This window comes from Blennius ocellaris (assembly GCF_963422515.1).
Source record: "Blennius ocellaris genome assembly, chromosome: 6".
NCBI classification, from domain to species: Eukaryota; Metazoa; Chordata; class Actinopteri; order Blenniiformes; family Blenniidae; genus Blennius; species Blennius ocellaris.
The window spans coordinates 9,055,699-9,077,423 of record NC_137655.1 but is presented as its reverse complement, the minus strand read 5'-3'; the positions used below and the strand labels follow the sequence as shown (position 1 = coordinate 9,077,423).

Sequence of the window (21,725 nt, the reverse complement as noted above, 5' to 3'; positions counted from 1 at the left end):
TTCTTTTATAATTAGAAAATCACCTCCGGGCTGAAACTCTCCACAGGATGTAGAAACTACTCGGCCGACAGACTTTTCTCCCAAAAAATATATATATATGTCTACTTCATATCTACAAACAGCTGATGCCAGTATACTGAAATTACATGAATGCTACAACACTTTTGGACAGCATGTCACACTCTAACGGTTACAGAGTCGAAGCATAAATACTTTTCACTGTAGAAACATCCAGCTTCTTCACGAAATCGTTCAGCTACACAGAAAAATAAACTCACGTGTACACCTGGAAATGGGATTATGTTTGCGACCTACCATTCTAGAATTTAAGAGTCGAAGTAAAAACACTTAAACACTGACAGTGTAGAAGCAGACGTCTCCCTCGGTATTCAAAATGTGTTCTTCCCCCCCACCCCTCACCCCCTCCAAGTTCTACTAAATATTCGTTTGTAAAACTGAGCTGTTCATAGTGTGGCCTCTCCAGCGTGTTTAGACGAGTACATTCATTTACATAAGGCAGGCCAGGAGCTACATTGTTTTTCAGGGGTGTTTCGATCACAGTGTGTCAAACAAGAAACTGAGCTGGTGTCACTTTTGGCATTGAAGCGCCCAAATTCACATGAATGGTTACAGGAGACAGTGTGAGAGCAAATCAACAAAAGAGATATAAGATGCATTTAAAGTTGCCAAAAGACCAAACAAAAAGGAATCAACATATTAGTGACGTTCAATTAAGTTCTCATGGAATCCAGCAATGGGCGAATTTTAAACAATAAAAACAAAAGAAAGGAGGTAAGAACAGGATAATAAAACAATTAAAAAAAAAAAATCCAAGTATCACCGTCCATAGCAAGTAATTCCTTCAAGGTCCAGAATTGTAGCGATAATCCAGTGACGCACCGTCGTCTAACTTAAAGTCTTCAACAGACCGTTTGGTCTTTCATCCAGTGTCCTGCTGCAGTGTGGCAGAGATCCAGTGATAAGACAGAATGACACAGTAACACAAACATGGCGGCACTACAGAGAGACGACAACGCGTACCGTCGGCCCGCTTTAGTTCATAAGTCCGTGTTTTAAAGTGTCAGTGATTTCCTCAGATAAGACTTCCAGTATTTCTCCTACAGTTGGGCCTCCGCCGACTTAAAGCGACGGATCACTAAACGACGGAGCTCGGGTTAGGTACTTTAAGTTAACGCTGGTGGTGAAGGTTTAGAAAAAAACACTAAACTTCCAGTCGAGTGAAGGTTAAAAATTGTCGGTGTGTGTTCTTAGTGTGTTTTCAGGAGTGAAGACGGTGAGCTGCCTTCCTTTTCTGCTCCCCCACCGCACTCAGCCAGGGTGGAGGGGGAGGGGGAATCAAATGTTCTGATGGCGGCTCGCCTCTTCATCAGAGCTCAGTGGTCAAGAGACCTCTGGGTTTGGCGCCATCCTCCGAGGCTGGCGGCTGAGACACAGTGCTGCGAGACAGAGGACGGGGGGGACGGGGGACGTCATGTACTTGGTATAAACACACCAGATCAACTGCAGGAACGAAAAGTTAACATTCCCTATAATTTATATCAATGTGAAACTCATATTCTTCAAGATTCATTACATGTAAACTGAAACGTGAATTGTTTTTTTGTTTTAAACTTTCATAATTTTAACTTGAAAATGCCGTGTTTTGAAATATAAATCTCACAGGATCAGGTGAGCTTTCTTTAACCACACCCTTTGTATAAAACCGCGTCCTAAGAAATTATTGATTTTGACAAAAATGTATTTATTTAACAGGCAGGAGACCAAAACTGGTCACCGTCACATTCCTACATTCGTATGACTGCTAGAGGAACAAGAAGTCACCAGTTTGTTCTGTATGGCTAAACGTGAAGGTTCGTTATCAACCACTTCTAAAGTAGAGAGAGAAGCTGTTTTTCTAGAATTGACGGAAAATTATGAAAAATACAGATCCTACGCTGCAAAAAAAGTGGCTTCACGGCCCATTTGAAGACATCGACCTTTAAACCTTCAGAGTCGTGAGCTCATGTTCCTCGGCGTGAGGCGGCACACTGCACACACCTTCGCTAGAGTGCATCTGTGAGGAGAGTTTTACCTGGCGGAGACGGCGTTCCGGGTGTGAGCGAGGTGGGGGAGGGCCGGGGTGAGAGCTGCTGCCCCGCCTGCGGGGAGGACGGGGGCGACCTTAGCAGGGGGGTCGGGGTCCAGCAGGCCGTTAGAAAAGACACTGGGAGGCTGCATTTAGAAGGGCGTGAGAGGAGACGGTCAGCGGTCTGCGGCTCCGCAGTGCAAACATGGACTAAACTAACGTTAAACATTTAAGTGGCAACAGTTTGAGGACGAACAAAAACGTCAGTCTGACTTGACATCAGCGGCGACCAGCAGGGGGGAGGGCAGACAAACTCACAGCAGTTGTGGGAATGATCCAGCGAGGGGTGATAAGAGGTTTGGGCTGCTGCACTTGTGGGAGCTGAAACACAAGCAGAGGAACACGGTGACCTTCTATCAGGATACTTCATGGATTTTAATAGCTGATTGACAAGAGCACAATCATTCTAGAAATCCCTGGTGGCAGAGATTTTATGAGAAAAACACAGATAAGACACGAATTTGAAAGCAAAACGAGATCATAACTTGGTTTTTAATCCAAACTCGGTTTCACATTGATTGATTTTATGCTCCTTTTCATCCTCATTTGACCGCAGGCAAGACTTCTTACTGTTCTAAGTCAGTGGTCTGCGAGCTTTATGACCAAAAGAGACATTTTTTGTGATTTTCCACCAAATCAAATTTACTCGTATTTCATGTTACATTCATGAAGTTTCAACTACAATTTAGGATGAACATTTCATGATATTTTGAGCTGTTTCTGTACCCGATTTTTGCAATTTCACTCATTCTTTCCATTTATCAGAATAGAATAGAATACTTTATTAAACCCAGAGGGAACTTCGCTTTGCTCCAGGCAGAACAATAGAAAGAAAGTTGAATATCAAACAAATAATTAAAATATTATCTTTACAGAGACTGGATTAGAACACACTACCTAAGTAACTTTAAGTACAGACGCTTGAGTTCAAAGAAAGTACAGATCCATCCCTCTTCATTTAAATAAAAGTTGAAAAAAAAAGTAGATCATAATACGGACCCAAGTAGAGAAGAGTAAAGTGTACGGCATGTGTTTTTCGATGTCAGACTCCTTTTATTCTTTTTAAAAAGCAACTGAATTTTACCCAAAGTCAGAGGAGTTAAAAACTAAATCTTTTCTAAACAAAAAAATATTAACAACCAATCAAAACTTGAATTGGAGGCACGGACTGGGCGGATGGTCACTAACTTGTGACGAGTTACTGCCCATCTGGAGTGACGAGTTCGTTTGAACAATGACGGTGAGAGATTTGTTGTGGAGCGGCGTTTCACTCACCACAGGAGTTGGATCAGTGAAGTCAATCAGGTTGTCGGACAGCGAGGTTCTGTTTGACAGCTCACCTTCTTCCACTTTCACCTGAAACGCGACGCAAGCTTCAAGATACAAACACGCAAAAACAAACACCTTCCTCTTGCGTGACAGCAACTGTAAACACACCCGTGATAAGCAAGTGGCAGAAGATGCTTTCAGGAGAGTGTTTATCTGGCAGTGTTCTATCGGTGGTGCTCGGGAGTTTGTAGCAAAGAAGTGAACTTTATTCAGAAATCCTCGTTTTTTTAAAGCCATTTTTTGTTTGTTGTTTCTCTTTTAGCTCCATCTGAAGGAATCTACACTGGCCAGTTCTAACTTCATTCTATTATCTTTATTGTCATTGTGCCTTCCTGGTCTAAATCTTCTTTCCATTTCAAACCTATAATCTAAAACTGAGCAATCAAGAAGTCAGCTGATCCGTTTACCTTCGGCGCCAAGACCTCGCTGGCACACTCCAGGGGCATCATGGGAAGAGCCGGGTTTAAATCCTCAGTTAACCTCTCAGCACTGCAGAACAGAAAGAACAGAAATCTGAAATCCATTTGGTAAACCAAGCTCTTCCTCTTGTAAAACTGAAATATTCATCTTTTCGTTTTTAAAGATTGATTCATTCTACTTGTCGCTGGTGGTCTGAGTAGCATCTCGTTGTCAGGATGCGTGTGCGCAGTACTCGAGTGTGAAGCAGGAAAACATGCTGGCTGCAGGAAGCATTTACTGCATCAATGAGCCTTTGGCAATTGTCTGCTCAAGCATCTGCGTGTGTCTGAGTTTTCTGTGTCATTATTCTGTAAACGCATCTTGAGCAGCGCTGTATCCAGGCAGAACTCAGGTCATGTGACCTCCACACAGCCAGACCAGCACAAACCTCACACATTCAAACACACCAATAGATGGCAGCAAAGACTACAAAGAACAAGCAACTTTTTTTTTTTTGTTTGTTGTGAGATGACTTTAACTGATTCTTTCTGCCGTTTGGCAGAAATTTGATATATATATATAGATGATGATTGTGTCTCAGCTTCCCCTCTGACATTGCCAGGTCAGTGAGGCAGAACCAACCAAACAGCCACTCAAACTCGATCCGATTCCAAAACTAAAGAAACAAAAATCTCAATCATAATCATGTGCACAACTTGTGAAAACAAACAGCGTTGCTCTATCTGCAAAGTGTTTCACAATATTTAAACAATAGCAGCATAATTATTCATTAAAACAGTTCTAGTTCCTTAGCGACATGCAGTTAGGTCCTTGATTTGGAATTGTAAAAAAAAAAAAAAAAACATAGTTATTCCTGAATATTATTCAAGTAATTTGCTTACAAAATAGGTTTACGTACAGACCAAAAATAAATTATTAACAACCCAAAGCAACACTTAAGTAAAATAAGATTGATTCCACTAGAAATTCTTTGGGGCTTTAAACTGCTTCTTAAGGACCTGCTGTGGTGAAGTATCTGCAGCAGTGACCACCACTGACCCCAACAGTAGAGACCTGATGTATTGAAATACCATTTGTCACATCAAAATTAGATTTCTAAAAAGGAAATCATGTGAAATAACAATCTTAACTCTTGGAAGAATATATTCATAACGTATTCTGCTAATCTGTTCCGTGCACACACACACACACACACACACACACACACACACACACACACACACACACACACACACACACACACACACACACACACACACACACACACACACACACACACACACACACACACACACACACACACACACACACACACACACACACACACACACACACACACACACACACACACACACACACACACACACCTGGTCCCTGCAGACGACACCAGGGAGGCGGGCTTCAGCAGGTCCCAGGAGTCCTGGACGTCCGGCCGGCTGCTAACAGAAAGAGACGAGTTACTGCCCATCCGCCCAGTCCGTGCCTTCAGCCTGGCAAAACAGACAGAACATGTTTCTGTTAGTCTGAGTGGGAGTGTGTCTAACATTACACACATTCCTGCTGGAAATATTTCCCCTGATTTACAGCAAGTAGAAAGCGTGACTCACCGGATGGGATTAGGCTGATCCTTCTACACTCAGTAACTCTCCCAGTGGAACATACATATATCAACGACTCTGACTACTTCAGGATATATTGACTTTAAATCAGGATTTGCTGTCAAGTGAGAGCATTTTAAAACACAATTTACTTATTAAATCCTTTTGTCCCTTCAAGTATGTAAACTAAAGCACCGGATAACAGAAGTGACCAAGTCTGATGTTTGTTTTTCAATCTGCTGTAGATTGTCGACACTGTCAGGGACTTCTCTCTCCATCAAGTCCTGCTTATAAAGACGAGCCGCGGGTGATGTCATGTTGCAAGCTATGCTAATAATCCCCATGAATATGCAGGAGGTTAATCAGCTCGAGCAGCGGGGAGCACAGTGACTGGAGACAATGCACCGACATTTGGCATGACCGAGGAGGGAGGATTTCAAGACAATGGAGCACAGGCGATGACGGCTTTTCTCTCAAAAAATGACTAATGCAGGCAGGGCTGTCGTGTAAACAAACAATACGTTTATGTAGAAATAAAGCTTAAGAAGAAGCACGCTCATACCTGGCAGAAGCCTCCTGAAGGTTGCAGTTTTTGTCTCCAGGTAATACACCATGGTCCTCCAAAGGCGTCTGCACAGAGATACAGGAAGGACTGTGTGTGAGAGCTTTCACTGCTAACATGTTGTCATATGTCTGATCAAACATCACTGTGACGAGAGCCTAAGTTCTTGGAAACAACACCATTTTTTTTAAATAAATAAATCACTGAGCAGATAATTTTGGATTACTGCTCACTTCTTATACGTAAATATCAACTATCTGAACAAAGTAAGGCTGTTGAAATCAAAACAAGGTGCAAACATTTATTAATTTGCATAGGAGAAAATAAATAATAGGTTTTTTACATTATTGAAGTAGCAATATATACACATCTTTTTAAAATGTAATAAATTCTTCCTATAGTTAAATATATAACTACTTTTGGCAGGTTTTTCAGAAGTTTGCTTGTTTAAAAAAAATAGGCATAGTGAATGAGATCCTCATCATATTGATCTATTAACGATATTCAGCAACACTCCCAATTATGGTTGTAAGAAAACATTGTCATAATGCAATTACATTATTGGCACGTTATTACATTATTCGATTTATTACATTCAAAATTCTTACTTTATTGGCCATTATGACATTATTGTGTGTTATTGCTTAGAGACTGGAGTTACTGAAACTGTGTTGTTTAAACAGTCTGTTCAGCACCTTGAAGGCAGCAGCCTCAGCTTGAGCTTTCAGGATATTACTCTTCAGATCCTCCGGGATGCGCAGTGGAGTAACAACCGGGCTGCTGCTGGCGCTGTTCAGGACGCACTTCTCTGTCAGTTTCACCACATCCTCCTGTTGGAGCAGATTCTAAAATGTCAGAGGGGAGGGGGGAAACATTCTCCCCGCAAACAAATAACAAACACATTTTCAAGTGAAAATTGATATTAAATTATAAAGTACAATGTTTGATTCTGTGTCTATGCCCACTTGCTTCACAAACACAAATCTGTATCTTCACACAATCTCCGAGTCAGTTTGAACAGAAACATTGTCGAGACTCACTCACCAGATTGTTCATGGCCACATTAAGGTTGACATTATTTCGTGGCGTGAGGGGAAGTGGACTGCTCTCCAACTCCAGCTGTTTCAGACGAGCTGCTGCGTCTGAGGAGACGAAAACAATCTTCTCACACATCATCCAAGTCAAGGTGACTGGAGCCGATGCCAGCCAACTCGTGTAGTATAGGAAGAACATGCAAAGGCCCACAAAGCCAGATTCAAACCAGGGATCCTCTCACTGTGAGGTGAGAGTGCTAGCCACTCCACGTACATATCTAGACCTATTATAATGTCATTACATTTAACTACCAGTATAAATCATTTTGCTTTTTGGTGTACTTTTCTTTTTTACTTTCTGACTGAGCTCAAGTAAACGACGACTAGAATGGCTAAATGAGACACTTGCTGGATTACAGCAGATCAAATGGCTTGTACACAAGGCGTTAAGAGAGTTTCCAGTAAAACACTAGTCTCACCAGAGAGACTGAGTGGATCGTCCACAGCCCCGCCGGCCGCGGCGTAGACTCCGCTGGGTCCCGCCTCCTCCGGAGCCGCCGTCGTCGACGGGACGACAGGAGTCCTGAGGACATCGTCGATGCAAGTCTCCATCAGGTCAGCAACTGCAGGCAGGCTGGATACAAGAGTGGGAAAGAAGGAGGAGGAGATGTTAGAACCGATAGATAATGGTATTGGTTTTCCAAACAAACAGAAGAGTTTAATCAATCATAAAACTGAGAAAACATTAATCATGTTTGTCTGAACCAGACGAGCTTACCTGCATCATATAGATGGGACTCCAGAGAGATGGTAAAACTTAACTCATGGGGGTTTTTCCAAAGATGAACAAAATATACATATAGATCATTTACCAAGGATAAGGTGTTTTCCACTGTAAAAGCATTTAGAATTGAAAGCACATTGTAAATAATAAAAATAGACATGGGTCTACTGTACAAGCCCCAAACCAAATGTCTTCTTCAAAAAGAGTCAGTCCACGAAAAATAAGCATCCAAAACAAGTAATAAGTTTTGTGGGAAATGCTGTGGTGTAATATTCTCAGAATTAGAGGTCCTCCAAGCAAAGCGTTTGATACATGGATTGTGGTGGAAGCTCCGCCAGCAGCTCGGTAATTACCTCATATTCCTGTCGCCTGAAGACACAGCACAAAACAACAAGTACACACTGCTGTGTGCTGCCAGGAGAGAAGAGAGGTTACACACACACACACACACACACACACACACACACACACACACACACACACACACACACACACACACACACACACACACACACACACACACACACACACACACACACACACACACACACACACACACACACACACACACACACACACACACACAAAATGGACAATACTTTGTCCACAAACTCAGAAATCCATGTAAACACTTCCACATGTTCAGTAATCCACGAGGAAAATGGAAGGGAGATAACTTATTCTGTAAAGGTAGATGGTGAATGATGGAAAGTGGAAGAAGATACAACTGCAGTTCACGTCCTTGACCAACCTGAAGTGTAATAAGAGCACCAAACACTGAAAGCCGAGTACGTAAAGTCCCATCTTTTATTCTCTGAAATGATTCACCACAGACAGTTTTGGAAAGAGGCACCTCCTTTGGTCACAGTGATGTTGTAAACATTCAACTAAGTCACAATAATAAAAAGAATCAACTTCATTGGTTGAGCAATAAATATATAGCTGTGCAGCTGTAGTGAACATTTAGTGCATTCGACACAGTCTGGTCTACATTTATGATTTACCTTGATCAACGAGTAGCTTCATAGTATCTATGTTTACAGTGTCTAAAGCAAATGCCGACGCCGTATTACAAATACAGTGTTTTAACAGTGTACACAACATTTTTCCATAAAACTTTGATTTGGTGTTTAACATTACGGTGTTCCTGTTTGATCTCTGAGGCTGCTGAGCAAGAGAGAGATACCAGCTTCATAATAAAGCCCTGAATGAGATTTAGCAGAGACTACGCAAAAATGCATCCTGCTGCATTTCTCAAATGCTTTCAGGAAAGAGAGAGAGAGGGGGAAAAAAAAGGTAAATCCAACAGATGAGGAATTTTTGGAATGCACCTCCTCTAATTCTCTTTAGGTTTTTGTTTCGTCTCAGGTCATTTTTAATAAATATTAAAGATATGACCCTCTTATTCAAGCACTTTCTTAAAAACTATGAATATATAAAATACAACTTAAAAAAAAAAAAATCATTTGATAGAAATGAGGTTGCTTTATCAAATATAAAGCAACCGAGTTTGAAATATTATAAAAACAAGACGTCTCTTAGATAATGAGGCTCCGCTTAAACTATCCAGGAACTGTGTGACCTATTGTTTCCTTGCAGGGTTGAGAGTGGAATTTAATTCCTGAGCCTCGCACTGATACCATCTTACCCCGAACGGCCAGTTTCACTGTGAGGTTCAGACTGAAGGTCACAGCACAAAAAAAAAAGTAAAAAAAAAAAAAAATGGACAGACAGGGAGAGAGCAATAACTTTTTCAAGAGTGCCATTAAGCTGAGGGTCAAACAGACGAGACATGATAAGGCTGGCGTGACTGAGCGCTCCGCGGCTCTTGACGGAATAAACAACCTTTTCTGTCGAGGAATGTTTGTTTGTCTTCACCCACACCACACAGCAGTGAGCGTGTCGTGCAGACACCGCCACAATCGTCAAGTTTCTCAAGGACAGGTCACTTCAGGGGGGGGGTTTCCACTTATCAGTGTGCTGACTAGAGACGGTGGTCTGCGGGTCGCATCTCTCCAACTCGGTGTGGGGGGGGGTGCTTTGCGGAGACATGAGCTGGGAGGATGGTAGGAGGAGGAGGAGGAGGAGGTGGAGGACGAGGAAGAGGGGGAGGAGGAAACCTGGGGGAAACAGAAGGACAAGGGGGACGGGAACAAACAGGAGGTGGATGTACAAAAAAAATAAAATAAAGAGTGAGAATGATGAGTGAGGTGAGGAGACTGGTGTGAACGCAGTGATTGTGAGCAGAGGAGGGGAGAAGGAAAGCAGATGCACGTGCAGAAGACGAGGAGAGAATCCGTTTCACTGCATGCACGAGCAACAGATGAGTTAATGTGCAGTGCTTCACTGTACTTTGCAACTGGACACAAAGGATCTAAAGCGACATCAATAAATTAACATGGTGTGCACGGTTGAGTTGCGCGGCTCACGTTAATCACGGGGCACGTTTCTTCTGCTACACTTTGTGTGCACCGGAGTGTGCCGTGACACATGTTGTCACATGAACTCTTGAGGGAAGCAGCCTTGAGTGAGGTGGACTGAATGTCTCTGGAGCATCGGTGACCCAGCTTTGCCCCTCCCAATGGTCGATCGTTGAGGACTTGTGTCAAATCAGCGCTTAGAACGTTTATAAGCGCAGAGCAAAAAGCCCTTTCTTCCCGACATTGCCACTGGGGTGAACGGGAGGCCGGAGCGTGCGCTCCGTTCCCCCGCTGCCTCCATGACACAGTGACTAACGTGGCGACTGATGCCGAGGTGGACGGCAGATGAACTCCCACTGACCTCCGCACGCTCCATATAGTCCCTCGTTGGCAAATGAGATTACGTTCTAAATTAATTCCAAGGGCGCTGACATTTGACTTATCCAGTCTCCCACATGAGGATGTTTGAGAGAATAGAAGGGGCTTACAGGAATGAGCAGAGGTCAGCGGGGAGGCGAAGCGCAACATGTCAGCCGATGCATGGAGGAGAAACAGCTGCGTGGTACAGTGTAACATATATATATATATATATATGTGTGTGTGTATATGCTCGTTTCAATTCACAAATCTTATATAGGGCTGGGCAGTGAAATGAAGCAGGATGAGGATCAAATTTAGATCGTTATGATGATAAATGTATAACTTAATGACTTGAAGAAGCTTTTGATCTCAATGCAGAGGTTTCATCAGTGTAGCCAAAGCAAAAGAAATATTTGAGATTTGGAAAAAACAGACTCAGATTTCAACCAGACACAAATCAGCAATGAGGTGTATGCACTGAGATTTACTTGTGTCACGTGTGCGACACCATTCCCCACCAGTAGTGTCTCAGAAGTGGCGCGCTTGTCAATTCCACAAATTTTATTTTCAGTTTTGTGTTTCATATAGACTCTCACAGCTGGCCTGGTGCAAACAGGCATGATTCAAGTACAATGAACCACTGGCATGGTATTTTATTTTGAAAATGGCCAGACAAATGATGTCTGATTCATAACCAAAGCTCCGTTTGTAGCCAGATACAGCAATATGTAGGCATTCAACGTAATTTGTGCTTCATTTATCTGTGCGACTGAACAGTCTTTTAAATGTAAAACTATGATCACAATCTGCATTAAATGAAAAACGTTTAATAATAATCACTCTTCGTGAAATCATCCAGCCCTAATTTCACATTCATTGCCATTTAAAAATGAAATTTTACTTTGATGTTATTCCAGTTTTACAGGGTGGTCACATCAAAAACGTAAACATTCATCATCACCATCTAAATTTTCCATAAAATCTAGTTTCAAAAAACAAAGTTTATTTACCGACTTTAGTTTTATGATGATTTTTTGGTTTTTTAAACCTGTAAGCCAACTGTAAGCCATCGAGAGGTTCAGCAGGTATAATCACACACAAGGTTATTGTTTCAATCTCTAACATCCTTTTGCTTGTAATTTGAAAGACAGACAGGAAGTTTTGTCTTTGAGCAGATTGTTGCTTTAAATTTTGTTGCCTCCAAGTTTCAGGAGTTTCTTTAAAAAAAATATCTCTTTAATATTACAAGACATAATCTAACCAATGCTTTTAATTGGCAAATGATATACGTCCCCAGTGCTGGCGGGCGATCAATTACTATCACATGAATGATCGGTCACCATATTGAAATAAATTAAATTAATTCACCACATTTAAATGACCTACTTTGAGATATACTTTGAAAATTAAAGTTTCATAGCATCAACTTCTGATGGAGGCGAAACCAGCTGAGGATTGCAGAACTTCATGTAACATTCACATTGCATTTGAAGCGAAGACGACATGAGGAGGAAGGTAAAAACAGCGTCCTCCTCATCTTCGCATTTAATAGGTCGATGGCATAAAAACAAAAACTCTGAGATTTTAAGTGTTACATCCCAAGCTGATAAAATATTCAGGACTATGCACCACTTGTGTCACTGCTGGTAAAGCTGAAAAATTAAGATGACTAAAGAGGTTTCTGAAGGATTTATGGTATCGTTCATATATTAATACACAGTTTGAACAGTAATTCGAGCATGAATGCATTACTTTTTCTCCAAAATCCAAAAAGTACATTTGCAGTTGTTTTCTTAATAACAATTTGTTTATGACTGATTTTAATTGGGAGGCGAGGTGGATTAAGTGGTTTTCATGAGAAAACATTTTTTCTAAGCACATTTTCTGAAATTTAAGGAAACGTTTTAATTATTTGCGACCCGATTTCCTTCCGAGAGCACCACAGAGTCAAAGCTTCAGAAAAGGACTCGACATATTTATTTGTATCAAAGCGCATGCATAAAACTATCTTATAGTTATATCTTAATTAATGCTACAATATTCATTTTGTTGCTTACATTTCATTGAGTCTTATGCGTTTATGCGTTTTAGTAAAATTCCTACTGTGTTCTACTTTCATATTACAGGCATCACAAAGAGAATGTAATATTTTTATGTCGTCGGTCAGATTGAAAACACAAGCGTATAAACATTAAAACATTTAAAACTTTTTCTTTTTTTTTTTTAAATAGACTACAGAGGTGAGGAGAGCTATGTTAGTATGACCATTGGAGCAAACACAGTCATATTCATGGGAAGTAAAAAACAAAACAAAATTAATATTGAGAAATTCTTTTTTGGAAAAAAAAAAAAAAAAAGCTACTTTGCTATAGAAATTACATGAAATCCTCTTATTAAAACTGAGCGGAAATTTACTTTACAAGAAATTGGATCAGCCTGAGCTGTAAATCTGAGTCAGCTTCTTTTGTTTCTCCCAGAGGGAGCCGCACAGAGATCAGGAAATGAAACCAAAGCATGTAAGTGAGGTCTTCTGATTCATGAATTCTTCTTTTGGGAAGAGTTATTGGTACACTGGTTCCTCCTGTCCTCAAATCATGTGAAGCGGTTTGTAGTTTGGAAGAAAAGTAAACAGAAGAGCGGCCGACAAGATGCACAGAATGACTTTAGATAACTCAAAGAAAAGGATAGCGGCACACTAAAAGGCACCAAAGTCCAGCAAAGAGCAGATTAAAAAGCCGAGATCATGTCACATCGCTGATTCATGACACTAGATACAAGCGCCCCAAAATCAAAGCACCATTTCCTGCACCAATTAGGTTGGCATTTCATGCTGATCAAAAGCAGACAAACAGCAAAACACTCAACTGTTCTCTGTTCACTGCGAGGAAAGAGGGAAAAAAACGTTTTTTCCAAAGCCAAAATCAGGAACCCCACAGTGCAGCCAATGATTGGATAAAGCCAAAGCGAGGTCAAGGTTCGTTGTTTGAATGTACCTACCCAGCCTGTCTCCAGAAAGGACCAATTTGTCCTCAGTACATGTTAATACTGGAACACACAAGGGAACATCAGAGGTTTACACGAGAAGAAAGCAGCTTCACACAGCACATAACGGTGCATCCGCAAATCATTTCAACCCCCACGACATCAAAAACAGGATGCGTACAAACACACAGCTCGTAGATAACACAAAGTCGGTAATTAAAGAACAAGAGCCATCAACGGCAGTATGCAGGGAGCAAGAAACATCGAGACTATGAAAAATTGAGCCGTTTTAATTGTCCATTTAAGGAATGACCCCCCTCTTTCACCTGTTACCTTGATCACTTTAAGTCTGCTTTCATTCTTAAAATGTGCTTTACATGTCATTTACACCACAACGTTATCAAGAGAAAATTACCAACCCTGTGCTTTACTGCACATATAATTCGAGTAAATCGACAACAACAATAATGGAGAATTCCTAATTGTTTTGCAGGACTCATTTTGAAATGTAACAGGCGTTCCATGAACAAATTGCAGAGTTTTAATAAGCATGTTTCAGTCATTCTTTTTCTGAAAATAACATTCAACACACACTAATATTTTCTATGAAGAGAATGAAATGGTGTCATCTATCGTGTTTAAATAAATACCATAAATCGGATTTGTTTGGCCCAAAAATATCGGCACTACGCCTTTAAACTGACCGAACACTCCCATGATGCATCACTTGTGGCAGATAATTCGCTGTTTTCACCACTCTGGAAAAGCGAATGTGAGAATAATCCGTAAACACCAGAAATGGTGAATGACAGCTGAACGTTTACGTTGTTCAGTTTTCTGTGTGGACGATTGTAATAGGAATAAAAAGCACCAACTGACATCCAAACTACAGTGTTTTCAACCGCTCTGTGTGTACGAAGGCCGTTTAAACATGTACGTGAAATTTGTGGAAAAATTAAATTAAATAAAAAAAATACAAAATTAAAATGCAATAACTGTCAATGCCAGTTGACTGTTGGCATGTAAACAGGGCCTTTATGTATCTGACACACATATGTTTTAATAAGCAATGCAAAGCTTGGAGAGCACTTTATTCTCACTTGTCTCACAGAGGAAACCCTTAAAATATGTCAATAAATATCATGAAGGAATACAAGAAAATACTAGCAAGTATGCAATGTCATAAATGAAAGCATCAGTATTTCTTTCATTAAAATATACCTTAAGTTAATACAAATAGAAAAAAAAAAAAACCCCATTAGACTACTGATCCAAAGTTTAAAAACAATTGTATAATTATTGGTCAATGACTGGCTAGAACATGAAAACTCTTCGGCCATCTCTTCTATCCCTCCTCTCAATGAGATATGGTTGGTGGATAAGCCACACTAAGCCACTCACATGGCATTAGACCATGAAAAACACACCTAGCCATCCACCTACTTGTTTCAGCACCCAACAGGGATCAGTCAGCCGGCCCCAACCTTCACTAATCTGGTTTTGTTTTCCTCATCTTAGTGAGCACTGAGCGGTTGTAAGCCGCCACTGGCACATAAAAATAATGAATCGGCTATTAACTTTAGAAAGCTGACTCATCTGTTTTCTGAAACACTTATTACGCTCACAGGAAGCTGGAGTGGACTTTAATAGATATGGAGGGAATGATGTGTGTGCGTGTTCGGACACTGAGGCGCATAAAACTCAAATCAGCAGAGGTACCGACCTTCTCTTTTCTCCTCCAGGACTCCTGGGCAGAGCCTCGATTTCCATTGGCGCGCAGGCAGAAGCAGCTGCCGGGCTCACCACAGGCATCGCTGACCAAGCACCTCGACTGTTAACCACCTGGAGCGAGAGAGCGAGAGCGAGAGAGAGAGAGAGAAAGAGACAGTGATCACAGCTCAAAGTGAGAAAGGAAGAGACTGGACATCCCCAAATTGAGCAAGATAAGCAAGAGAAAGACAATGGAGGATAAAATTGTCATCTTTATCTGTAACTTTCAATCCGTCATTGTGATTTCTTTGTTACATTACCAGATATTCTCCCCATATTCTACCCCAACTGATTACATTTCTAAGGAGAAGATTCCTATAGTGATGGATAAAAAAAAAAGGAAGCAATATAAGCTCACGGCAGCTCTGCTCCTCACCTTGCTCTCTTTGCTGGCGCTGACTCCATTACCCGAGGACAGAGCCCTGAGAAAAGGCACAACGTTAGACTTGATTTAAAGCGTGATACAATTTATGTAGCACGTAACAACAAAACTATTCTCAAGCATGAGTCATAATGAGTTTGGATTTCATACAAGAAAAAACTGAGTTGATTTTAACAGCCGATTTTTGCTTGTTTATTGCGCGAGGATCTTTATGTAGTGACAACTATTCTTCCTGGGGTACAGAGAAGTGCTACATCCACTGCACAATACTTATAGATTACAGGTCCAAATGCATGTACAACACATCTTCAGACATTCATGTCTGGTGCTGTGATCATCTGTAGCCCTCGTCGGGACCAGTTGAGTTTGTGGAGACTATAAATGCCACTTAGCTGAAGGATAAGGCTAATCCTCCCTAAACTTTCATCCAGCAGTCTTTCATGCATGGCATCAATGTTGTTCCGAACAGATTGATGAACGAGTCGCGAAACTCTGTTTTGCACAAGCTGGCCCACGCGCAAGTCTGTTTTCACAGCAGCAGCAAATTGAATTAGCATGCAGCCCGTGCAGATTTGGTCAATGCTTTTATGGTTATGCTTTCCCCGTTCCACACCAAATTTGAAGTCCTACCATGAGCCAAGTTTCTAAACCCCGCGATTCACGTATAGTAATGCTATGTTCTGTCCATCTGTCAACCGGGTTTAAATAATCCAACCAGCAACGTCAGAGGGAAGGGATGGTGCAATCAGGTGTAATGAAAAGTCCCGTTCCTCACAGAAAAGCTTTGACTCAGCATTTCTCATGACAGCTTAAAGCTACGAGTGAGCTCATGTCTCAGCCCATACACAATGCGCTGTTACAAAAGCCTCAGTATTCAGATTATAGCTCAGCCTTATGATCATACTGAAGAAAATGTGTGAGAACCAGCGGCATTTTCAACCACCTCATTTATCATTTCTGATTCCATTCATTCATCTGTGAATCACACAGTAGCTAAATTTATCGACAATGATATTTGACAACATTATACTCACTCCTGTGGGTGGTAATGGCCTGTAGAGAACAGACAAAAACAGTACATTAAGTATATTGTGCAGATAATCATACAAAAGTACAGCATATGTTTTAACAAATCTTCAGTGTAAAAGGACATTAACATGGCTTTTGGAGGAATTCTTATCTCACCATACTAAAAATAGTTTTGTTTGGCTTGTTGAGTTATTTAAATGCAATTTTATTACACATAGATGACTGTTTTAAGCATTTTTTTTCTCCAAAAGTGTCTTCTGAGCTCTTGTAGCTACAGTTTCCTCACCTTCGCCCTTAATACACTTTAATTGCAGGACTGTGCTGGTTCCTGTTAGACTCACACAAAGTTCAGCTTTTAAAGTTCAACATTAAACCAAATAATGTGGTCAGGTTGAGCAAGTAGCAAATAGCAAATTAATTAATTAAAATGACTCAAGATGGAAAAACAAGTGTGAGCCCCAAAGCGATGAGCTTGAAAAGCATTCTGAAAACAAGCTTTCGGTGAGTATTTGTTTAGTAGATTAATTGTAACAATGGTAATAACTCGCAGATGATTAGTAAGCCTAATTTTTTTGGCTTATAGAAAGTGGCCAGATCGTCTCTGCAGGTATTCGATTACTGCTGTGTTCTCAGTGTGTGTGTGTCTCACCTCTGTTCTGCATGGTTCTCCTGGAGTAACGTCGACTGGGTCTCCTCTCAAACGAGGCCGACCGCCTTGCTTTATTGGCCTTGGTTGTCTGATACTCCGTCTTTCCACTGGTCAAACAAAACACAAACCTTTCTTTCACACTTGCAACTACCCAACAAATATCCTTCAAGCTAAAACCAGCTGTTGGTTATTTTTGGGTGAGTCTCATTGTCTCAAAAACAACAGGCACAGGAATGACCCCTGCTGAACTCGGGGCCCATCCAGGCGATAACAGTCTATTAACAAACCCCTGCGACCCCTGAGCAAAGTCAACACTGCCACCAATGCTTATCCAACTGGGTAATGTTTAAACACAACTCGCTGGCTACTGCCCTATGTTTACACTGGGAGCCTGTCTACTACCACTGCAAGTATCTGTGTGTACACACATGTGGGTTTTCTTGTATGTGCAGAGACCGACGCAGTACTGGATGTCAAACTGGGATTATCTTGTTGGTACACCCGAACACGCTGCACAGAAACAAACACATGCGGCACTTTGCTCATCAGTAGTCGCCTCATGTCGACTTCTAAATGAGCACAAGCTGCAGCTGCATTTCTGCTCAGGCTGGAAGTTGATATCGCCTCAATAGAAAGTGAGTCTTTAATACCAGAATGAGCCAAGCAGTTGTCACATGTTTATGATTGCATGTCATACCTTTAGCAGAAGTGGAAATTTGCATTGGTAGCAAAATGTTGACAAACATGAACAAAATCTGTCTACAATGATTTACTGATTCTTTTACTTTCAAAAGAAGGTACATTTAAGAGTTATTTTAGAGGCTATGATGGAGAAATCTTGCAGTACAATTATGGACTGTTCAAGATGTTATTACCTTTCTTAGCCTGAACACTCAAACCTCCTGAGTATTTCATTCTAACATAATCCAACCAAAGTGCCCCCCACCTCCCTCTACAGCCCGGAGCAGAAACAACCCGTTCATGCCTCTGTACCTGTATCTGAAGCGTGATCCCATGCGAATGAATCCGGAGCGAGCAGAGTTTTTCTGTACCGGCCCCCTCAGCCTGAAGAAAGCATGGTGCTCCACAGCGCACTTCCACAGATGCTTGCAGGCCTTCGGATGGTCCATCCTGAAGACAAAAGTGTGTTCCTGCTCTTTACCCTAGGGAAGGGGAGCACAAGCTTAGTTTGGGGGTAAAACAGAGGAGAGAGAGTCAGTACAGTAACACTGGAGCCTTGCGTGAGCGCCTCAGGCTGAAACCAGGAAACTTCAAACAAAAGACCAGTGAGTTATGTCAAGTTGGTTAAGATCTGTGAGGCTTCCAAAGTGTAATTCAGATTCGTTTACACGGTCACACACTGTGCTAATTTTCCTCTAATCATGGAGATATTTTAAGGGTTTTAATGGTTAATAACAGTAACATAACAATAACAATAAATCCTTTCGATGAGACACAAACTATCGCCCACTCAAAAACTCCACATGAATTATTTGTATTCAATACCAACTTTTCAGTCCGAGTTGACATAGTTTCAGCACAACTTCGAGACTGATATGCAAGGAATGAATGCCCGAGCTGGCTGTGCAGGTGCTGTCTCATTAATCTGATTTCACCTCGAGGGCTGAAAGTCTGCCTGGCACCATGGCCAGTTACAAAACTCCCGCTGGAATCACTCCAGCATTATGGTCATACTTCGTTTTTCATTTCCTCTCAGCTGCACTTGTAGCAGGCTACACGAGTCAGATCGGTATGAATTCTGCAGAAAATACGCATTACAGAAATGTATAACTTAATAATAAATAAAATAAGACGGCAACGAGCAAACGTTAATGCTTTAAGTCCTGTTTCAATGAAATAGGAAAAAATGTATCTTTAGCATTAATGTCCAACAATTCTTTACTCAGGCATATAATAATATTTAGGGGGGGGGGGGTCATCCATAACAAAGAAACTGAAAATCAGAGGAGGTGGGGCAGCGTAAGTTGCCAGTCCTCAGGATGTGTGTGATACTCCATATCTCTGTATTTGCCGTGTCAAAGACTGGCGACATATTTAAGGTTACCCTCTCTGTACCCATGGCGAACTGAGATCGACTCCAACCCGTGCTTCCAAGTTGGATGAAGTGGTAGAAATAGGTGACGGCCTTAAATCAACAATATCCGTGTCTGCAGCCGGCTGCTTTTAGTGAGCTTTCCTGCCTCAAGGTTCAAACTGAGCTGTAACACAAGTTATCTTGTGAGAGAAACCTCAGAGTGCACACTAAATCCCACTGGTGACAAAACTAACATACAGTATGCAGCATACGTCTGTGGAGGATGGAGCTGGGAGGCGAGGTGTGTGTGTGTGTATACGAGAATGGCGCATACTAGAAATACCAGAGGGGGCAGGCTTCTTTATTAACCTCACTCAAAGACCCCCCCGGATGGACATAAGCAGAGTCTCCTCCTCTCTCCTACACACAATCCTCTAGAGTATTACAGTACCAAATCTCGTTTCACTAGGCTTTAGTTTTACCCTCTATGGGGACTTAGAGTGGACTTCAAAGTTTTTCGAAGAAAAAAAAAAAAAGGCCTTTGATGAGGAAACAACACAAAGTTCTACAAGCTTATATACTGTTGAGGGATTTACAGAAATGACTTGTATGGTCCACCTGAGTTGATACCTTCAACGAAGTTGAGCAACTTGTGATTTTTATCATGCATTCATGATATATACTGCATCAGACAGGTACAGAGACACAGGCACTGTACTCGATGTATGAGTAACATCAGACACTGAATATAGTATTCTCATTTTCCACATGATACAGTCCCCTGTGAGTCGCCCCTTGCTAACCTGTTCATCGTCTTCGACCACCACCAATGTCAGCTTGCTTTTCTTGAAATCCAAACAAGTGATTTTGGGCCTGCAATATTAAAAACAAAACAAACAAAAAAAATAAACACAAAGTTATTTTGTCTCTAAAAAACACTGTAAAAAAATATAATGTGTAGGAATCTATTGGTAACATGACCCACCAGAAGAAGAGCCCGATCTTGGTTTGTCCTTCAAACACCAGGACTCCAGTGGGAGTTAAGCCCAGACTGTACTCATTACCATCTCTGGCCTGCAACACAGAAAAAAAAAACACATGAGACACGAGTATGGGCCAATGAAATATTAAAGTTGCTGTGCACTTTAAGAAGGAAGATCCCTCCTTGATTTCCCAGATAAGCATTCAAGTGTGCATCTGTGGATGAAGAAGATTCGTACTGCACAAGTTACCTTGACCATGTGCATGTCCACTCCATACATCTCCAGCCACTTGGCTTTGTTCAGGTAGTTAATCTCAGCTTGTGCTGGCGTCTGACCTCTGAAAGAGATGAGCGGCGATGAGGAGATAAAAGAACACAGAGATCCCAGCCGCATAGATAAGAAATAATTGACAACCGTCTTGATGAAATGTGGGCAATAACATGAAAAGACAGTGAAGCACTTCCACAATTGATATATCCATTTTGTGCAACACTCCGAGTGCAGTACTGAAAGCCCTTACCTGCAGTCCTTCCACATGTTATATATAGCCAGCTCCACACTTTCTGTCTGGTTGGGCATGAAGCGAAATTCTGACACCAGGTCCAGATTATGTTCTAATGGATCACAGTCCCCCATCTCAGCTGAAAGCACATATGTTTACAGGCTCGGTTAGTAGGTTTCTATGTGATTTGACACACCGAAAACATTTAGGTTTCACTATATAACTGGCAAGGTCTGTGAAGAAAACCTGCTGAATCATCAGGTGAGGAGCTGATTAGTATCTGACCTGGCAGAACGTATTAGGTGCAAGCTTGATAAACACCCAAAGTGGTTCAGGCAGGAGGAAAATGAGTAATGAGGTGAAAACAAGAAACAGTTTGCACTCAGCACGGTGCTATAAAGAAGCGGGACAGACACCGGGGGCTTCGGGCTTAGATTAAACTTTGCTTCTGGAAAAATACAAAGTGGGATTTGCCCGAGGCCGTTTCACGACTGCAGCTGTGAGCGAAGTCTCAGGACACGCGATAGGAATAATAACCAGATTTATTTACTTTATGGGGCAAAAAGTGAAAGTGGTTCTACAATATAATTCAGAGAAACAGAGAACGCTCAGCTGAGGGGAAAGAAAAAAACAGAGGGTGCTGGATTAGGGGGCCTCCGAAGAGGACAGCGCACTAATGAGCTGGCATTTACCCCACAGTGACTGTGTATGTGTGCGCCTGAGGGTTTGTGCACGCAAGC

The 21,725-nt window shown here is 41.5% G+C and overlaps 1 protein-coding gene across 1 annotated transcript in view; it reads right to left on the bottom strand.

Moving 5' to 3' along the window:
* Positions 1 to 1,350: 1,350 nt before the first annotated feature.
* epb41l5 (erythrocyte membrane protein band 4.1 like 5) overlaps positions 1,351 to 21,725 on the bottom strand; it is a 33,852-nt gene continuing 13,477 nt past the window's right edge. Inside the window, exons 8-26 of the mRNA XM_080498747.1 lie at positions 21,004 to 21,124; positions 20,733 to 20,820; positions 20,486 to 20,574; positions 20,304 to 20,373; positions 18,459 to 18,628; positions 17,466 to 17,572; positions 16,822 to 16,840; positions 15,782 to 15,827; positions 15,359 to 15,477; positions 7,569 to 7,723; positions 7,100 to 7,197; positions 6,751 to 6,885; positions 6,056 to 6,123; positions 5,263 to 5,385; positions 3,883 to 3,964; positions 3,422 to 3,502; positions 2,405 to 2,467; positions 2,093 to 2,232; positions 1,351 to 1,457 (exon numbers count right to left, since the gene is read on the bottom strand). Coding sequence (XP_080354873.1) covers positions 1,388 to 1,457; positions 2,093 to 2,232; positions 2,405 to 2,467; positions 3,422 to 3,502; positions 3,883 to 3,964; positions 5,263 to 5,385; positions 6,056 to 6,123; positions 6,751 to 6,885; positions 7,100 to 7,197; positions 7,569 to 7,723; positions 15,359 to 15,477; positions 15,782 to 15,827; positions 16,822 to 16,840; positions 17,466 to 17,572; positions 18,459 to 18,628; positions 20,304 to 20,373; positions 20,486 to 20,574; positions 20,733 to 20,820; positions 21,004 to 21,124 — 1,844 coding nt within the window. The 3' untranslated portion in view covers positions 1,351 to 1,387. The remainder of the gene's footprint in view (positions 1,458 to 2,092; positions 2,233 to 2,404; positions 2,468 to 3,421; positions 3,503 to 3,882; positions 3,965 to 5,262; positions 5,386 to 6,055; positions 6,124 to 6,750; positions 6,886 to 7,099; positions 7,198 to 7,568; positions 7,724 to 15,358; positions 15,478 to 15,781; positions 15,828 to 16,821; positions 16,841 to 17,465; positions 17,573 to 18,458; positions 18,629 to 20,303; positions 20,374 to 20,485; positions 20,575 to 20,732; positions 20,821 to 21,003; positions 21,125 to 21,725) is intronic.